This window comes from Nerophis lumbriciformis, linkage group LG32 (assembly GCF_033978685.3).
Source record: "Nerophis lumbriciformis linkage group LG32, RoL_Nlum_v2.1, whole genome shotgun sequence".
Lineage (NCBI taxonomy): Eukaryota > Metazoa > Chordata > Actinopteri > Syngnathiformes > Syngnathidae > Nerophis > Nerophis lumbriciformis.
Genome location: NC_084579.2, coordinates 25,509,012 through 25,515,532, shown reverse-complemented (window position 1 = coordinate 25,515,532; position 6,521 = coordinate 25,509,012). Strand labels below are relative to the sequence as shown.

The 6,521-nt window shown below is 37.3% G+C and overlaps 1 protein-coding gene across 2 annotated transcripts in view; it reads left to right on the top strand.

Annotated features, from left to right (window-relative positions):
* The window catches only part of mmp17a (matrix metallopeptidase 17a), a 329,785-nt gene that overhangs the window by 176,706 nt on the left and 146,558 nt on the right, over positions 1–6,521 (top strand). For both annotated transcript variants that reach the window (XM_061926889.1, XM_061926888.1), the window contains one exon: positions 2,454–2,589. In XM_061926889.1, the coding sequence (XP_061782873.1) occupies positions 2,454–2,589 (136 nt within the window). The remainder of the gene's footprint in view (positions 1–2,453; positions 2,590–6,521) is intronic.

Sequence of the window (6,521 nt, the reverse complement as noted above, 5' to 3'; positions counted from 1 at the left end):
CCGAAAAGTATCGATACAATTTTGGTACCGGTATCGGGACAACACCAGTTGTAAAGTAAGGCCAAGTAACAAAATCCCTGAGTTTTATTGGTAAATGTCTAGAAGTAGCTATAATGCTAACATGGTAACAGTTACCATAGGCTACTTGCAAGGTACCATCTATTTACGAAATGTATGATTTTTGGGTTTAAATGCACAAAATTAGCTAAAATGCTAGCATAAAACATTAGCATGCTAACATTGGACAGTTAGCATAATTGTAATTCAGCGCTTAGTAACGAAGTCAGTGATTTTTAGGTTTAAATGTACACAATTCGTTATAATGCCAGCATAACCCGTTAACAGGCCAAGGTTAAAAGATGGTGCCAAAATGATATTTGCAAATACCGATTCATTCGTTCACATTTAGATGTCCAAAAAACATTGAGCTGCCCTGCTACTGCCTGTAGGACCCCCATCGGCTACATAAGGACCTTTAGCTGCCTACTAAGGTGCATAAAACATTACTATGTTAACATGGGAACTGTGAGCATACTTGCAATTTAGCGCCTAGTAACGGAATCCACGATATTTCGGTTTAAATGTACAAAATTTGGAAGGACCTTTTCTAGCCTCCTAAGGTGCCCGATTTAAAAAACACTATATTCAACTCTTTGAATTTCATTGGTCAAAAGTTGATTAAAGAGATAAATAGAAGCAATCACCCTATCCATCCATCCATTTTCTACCGCTTGTCCCTTTCAGGGGGGTGCTGGAGCCTATCTCAGCTGCATTCCAAATTGTTCCCTTTGGCGGGTGTCCTTTGAAAAAACAATTGTCATTCATTTTCAACTTGCAGAAAATGTGGGTTTGCGAAAAAAACAAAAGAAAAGTCGGTATTTTTAACCATTATTGTATATACTGCCATCAAATTATTTTTGTGGTCAGTCAATTTGTTACTATTTTTCTCAAAAATACTTTAAATTGAAATGAGTCTAAAACAAGGTTAAAATATAGGTACCATATTTTCCGGACTGTAGAGTGCACCGGTATATACGCTGCATGCACTAAATTTAAGGATACTTTTTTTTTTTATATATATATATATTAGCGGCACATAAGCCGCAGATATGTATGTTGTGAAATTAGTTATTTCCTCAGAAATGATTTGTAAATGTTTATTTACATTCCTTAAATTGTAACACGGCAGTAAAATGGCTGATCAAACAAAACAGAAGTCATCATCAGGGACCCACTAGCTTCGAATGCTGTCTCTCCCATCAGATAAACCGACTCAATAACTCCACGCTGACGTTTTGAAAAATTTACTGAGGAATTTGTGAAAATAAAATAATACAAAAATATCGTTGTTTTAAGTTAATTATACTAACACAGACATTCGTTAACGTGTTAGCATACTAGCTAATGCTAATGACGCTAGCTTGATTACATTACAATAGCACGTAACCATATGCATGAAAACACTCCCACAGACTTCACACATGGGACAATTTAGTAAGTGTAAACAGTTTTAGTTATATTGTAAAACTTACAAACGTTGCTTGGAGTGATCAATGAAGAATCCTTCTGAGCAGGAATGCTATGGATGACTAGACGACAAAATGGCACTTGCACTTCCGGTTGAAAGCAGTAAACAGAAGGAAACACTGTAGACCAGGGGTCCCCAAACTACGGATCCGGCCCCCCAGCATCCAAAATCCAACCCACAGGAAGTCCCAAGTTAAAAAAAAGTTATTTTTTAATAATTTTTTTTTTTTTTTGTATCTTTCCTTTCTAGTCCATTTTCTGCCGTTTGTTACTCTTGGTGTCTCCTAGCCGCTCAGGCAAATCATATTGTTTAAAAATGAATTTTCCCATCGATAACGTGACAATGTTAAATGTTGATGAACATCAATGTTAATTGATGTTAAATGACAAAACGGATTATAAAGACTATGTATATATATATATATATATATATATATATATATATATATATATATATATATATATATATATATATATATATCCATCCATCCATTTGCTACCGCTTATTCCATATATTGTATGTATATATATATATATATATGTATGTATATATATATATATATATATATATATATGTATGTATATATATATATATATATATATGTATATATATATATATGTATATATATATATATGTATATATATGCATATATATATATATATATATATATATGTGTATATATATATATATATATATATATATATAGCTTGTGTTTAATGAAAACTATTGTTGAACACAAAACATTAAGGCAGTCAGCGAAGAAAAATCCATAAATTAGCCACACCGTTTTATAAGCTGCCGGCTTCAAAGCGTAGGAAAAAATTAGCATCTTTTAGTCTGGAATTTATGGTACGTTTTTTTAAATCATGTTGAGCTCAAATTAGCGTTTGCGTCCCAGCCAACACTTTTCCTTGTATTCCCTCAGATCAAGCCACATTGGGACTAATGAAAACCCCCAGGTGTTCCCTGCCAGATGTTCCTGTGGCCGAGGGGACTGTGGGCCGCAAGAAGCGGAGCCTGAACACTCAGAACAAATGGATGAAGAGACATTTATCTTGGAGGTACTAAACACTTAACGATTAATTCTATTGATTGTGTCCAGTACAGCCTGGATCTTCTTTTAGTCCCGGGCAGTAGGAGGGGACACAAGTCACCATTTCTGTCGTACTTGGGATGAATGTTTGCGATACAAGCTAAAGATCTTCAGTCAAAATTGTGTGTTGCTCCTCTTTTCTTCTGTTCCTAAATAGACTGGGGAATTCATCATAAGAAAAATTGTAATCCGTCCCCCAGAATGTGAGTAGATCTCCAGGTGTGGGCCTCCTCGCACAGTCAATAAAGAGTTTATACAGTACTGTACATGGTAAAATGATATGATCACGCCAACTGTGCGCCAGCGGTTTGTGGAGAAAACAGCTGAGTAATAGGTTGCACCAGAAGAGGGCTTTAAAATTGTGTTGGCTAAAGCTGATTACCACAAGCTGTCAGGAGTGTGTGTGCGCGCGCGCGCGCGTGTGTGTGTGTGTGTGTGTGTGTGTGTGTGTGTGTTCTGGCAATGTTTACTTAATGGGGACATGGCTCTGTTTACACAGTCACCTTTAGGGGACCTCTGACGGTATGGGGACAAAAAAACAGGTCCCCTAAAGGGAAACCTTTTTAAATGATAGTCAGATCCATTCTGAAGATGCCTAAGTGATTTTTAAGCTTTGGCCCATAAAACATGTTTACTGGTTAGTCAGAAAATTAATTTTCTTGAAAAGTGAAACATTTGTTATCCTGGCATTTATAGTACTGTGATTCTGTATGGTATCCATCCTTAGTTAAAACTAATATATTTTTCCAAAAACAAAATCTGGTCTAGTGTTCCTTAGGATGACATTTTCATACAGCGTGATTATAAAACATTATTACTAGGGATGTCCGATAATGGCTTTTTGCCGATATCCGATATTCCGATATTGACCAAACCCTTAATTACCGATACTGATATCAACCGATACCGATGTATACAGTCGTGGAATTAACACATTATTACGCCTAATTTGGACAACCAGGTATAGTGAAGATAAGGTCCTTTTTAAAAAAAAAAAAAAATAAGATAAATAAATTAAAAACATTTTCTTGAATAAAAAAGAAAGTAAAACAATATAAAAACAGTTACATAGAAACTAGTAATTAATGAAAATGAGTTAAATTAACTGTTAAAGGTTAGTACTATTAGTGGACAAGCAGCATGCACAATCATGTGTGCTTACGGACTGTATCCCTGCAGACTGTATTGATATATATTGATATATATTGTAGGATCCAGAATATTAATAACATAAAGAAACAACCCTTTTGTGTGAATGGGGGGAGGGAGGGAGGTTTTTTGGGTTGGTGTACTAATTGTAAGTGTATCTTGTGTTTTTTATGTTGATTTAATGAAAAAAAAACAAAAAAAACAAAAAAAAAACGATACCGATAATAAAAAACCCGATACCGATCATTTCCGATATTACATTCGAAAGCATTTATCGGCCGATAATATCGGCCTCTAATTATTACCTTAAAGTATGATTCACATTCAGAATGTTCCATCCTTCTATATATGGTAGAAGGAGTTGCAGACAACTTAATTACTGCTAAATAGCAGTTGTCAGTAATGTCACAGAAGATGCAGGATTTGCTTTAACATTTAAGTGGTGAAATTTCCTATAAGAGGACAGCTGTAGTGCTGTATTCTGAGGATCATGTCATATTTCATTTGAACTTTTTTTTTTTTAAATGGTCCTCAGTAGTCACAAACAAATGTGTGTGAATTGTGCAAAATTATTTAAATTTGGTCCCCATGAACCATATTAACTCTTTTTCCCCAGGGTCCCCAGTAAGAATGATCAGCACATTACTTCATCAATCCAGAGATTTAAAGACGTGTATGAGCTAACTGGGCAGTGGCCATTTTACCTCATTTTTTTTTTATGCCTCCACAACCTGTAGAAAGGGTGGTCCCCACAAGTGATGATCAAAAACTTGGTCCCCATTCCAAATGATAACCAGTATGTGTGTGTGTGTGTGTGTGTGTGTGTGTGTGTGTGTGTGTGTGTGTGTGTGTGTGTGTGTGTGTGTGTGTGTGTGTTTGTACCAATTTGGCAACAACATACTTCATATCAAACATATGTACATAAATCTTTGGTAGCATAATTGCAATACCTTGCAAATTGTTTTCTACTTGCCAAGATTTAAACATTTTTTTCTAGAAATGTCCTTAGTTTTAAGAGCTATTTTGTTACGTGCAGGGGAGAACAAGACGGCACTGAGGCAGTGACGTCCTTTAGCCTGAGGCGTATTTATTAATAATAATAAAATGACGTGTGTAATAAATCCAATGGTGTATGGTTTGGCTATGTGGTGCGTCTAGCTGGTGAGTTTTACCGTACAATGTTGAAGGTGCGTGTTGTGAGAGGTGCGGAAGTCCAGAAGGGGCAAGGCAGGCTAGGAGGTCTGTGGGCAAGCAAGAGGTCAAGGGCAGGAGCGAGATTCAGGGATTTAGGGAGGCAGCGAGAAGACCAGATGGGAATCCGGGGAGACAAGACACACAGCTCGAATCCAGGGAACGAAGAGGAACTGCAGGGTGACGACACAGGACAGGACACAATGAGCACAGAGGAGGGGAAACACAGAGAGCAAGGAAGCACATAGGCGAGGAGAGCTAGAGATGTGTAGGGCTTACTGTACGGAGACGAGTAGCTACGTTCTCAATTTTAGTCCTTGACTAATCTTAAAGGGGAACATTATCACAATTTCAGAAGGGTTAAAACCATTAAAAATCAGTTCCCAGTGGCTTATTTTATTTTTCGAATTTTTTTTCAAAATTTTACCCATCACGCAATATCCCTAAAAAAAGCTTCAAAGTGCCTGATTTTAACCATCGTTATATACACCCGTCCATTTTCCTGTGACGTCACACAGTGATGCCAATACAAACAAACATGGCGGATAGAACAGCAAGTTATAGCGACATTAGCTCGGATTCCGACTCGGATTTCAGCGGCTTAAGCGATTCAACAGATTAGGCATGTATTGAAACGGATGGTTGTAGTGTGGAGGCAGGTAGCGAAAACGAAATTGAAGAAGAAACTGAAGCTATTGAGCCATATCGGTTTGAACCGTATGCAAGCGAAACCGACGAAAACGACACGACAGCCAGCGACACGGGAGAAAGCGAGGACGAATTTGGCGATCGCCTTCTAACCAACGATTGGTATGTGTTTGTTTGGCATTAAAGGAAACTAACAACTATGAACTAGGTCTACAGCATATGAAATACATTTGGCAACAACATGCACTTTGAGAGTGCAGACAGCCCAGTTTTCATCAATTAATATATTCTGTAGACATACCCTCATCCGCTCTCTTTTCCTGAAAGCTGATCTGTCCAGTCCAGTTGGAAATGTATCTGCTTTGAGTGTCGCAGGATATCCACACATTCTTGCCATCTCTGTCGTAGCATAGCTTTCGTCGGTAAAGTGTGCGGAACAAACGTCCAATTTCTTGCCACTTTCGCATCTTTGGGCCACTGGTGCAACTTGAATCCGTCCCTGTTCGTGTTGTTACACCCTCCGACAACACACCGACGAGGCATGATGTCTCCAAGGTACGGAAAACAGTCGAAAAAACGGAAAATAACAGAGCTGATTTGACTCGGTGTTTGTAATGTGTTTGAGAAAATGGCGGATTGCTTCCCGATGTGACGTCATGTTGTGACGTCATCGCTCCGAGAGCGAATAATAGAAAGGCGTTTAATTCGCCAAAATTCACCCATTTAGAGTTCGGAAATCGGTTAAAAAAATATATGGTCTTTTTTCTGCAACATCAAGGTATATATTGACGCTTACATAGGTCTGGTGATAATGTTCCCCTTTAATTTTAGCATGAATAATTGTAGTTTTTCTATTGTAGTTTTAAAAATGTAAAATTGAGAAAATAGCTATTCTAATAAGTTATTTAGCTT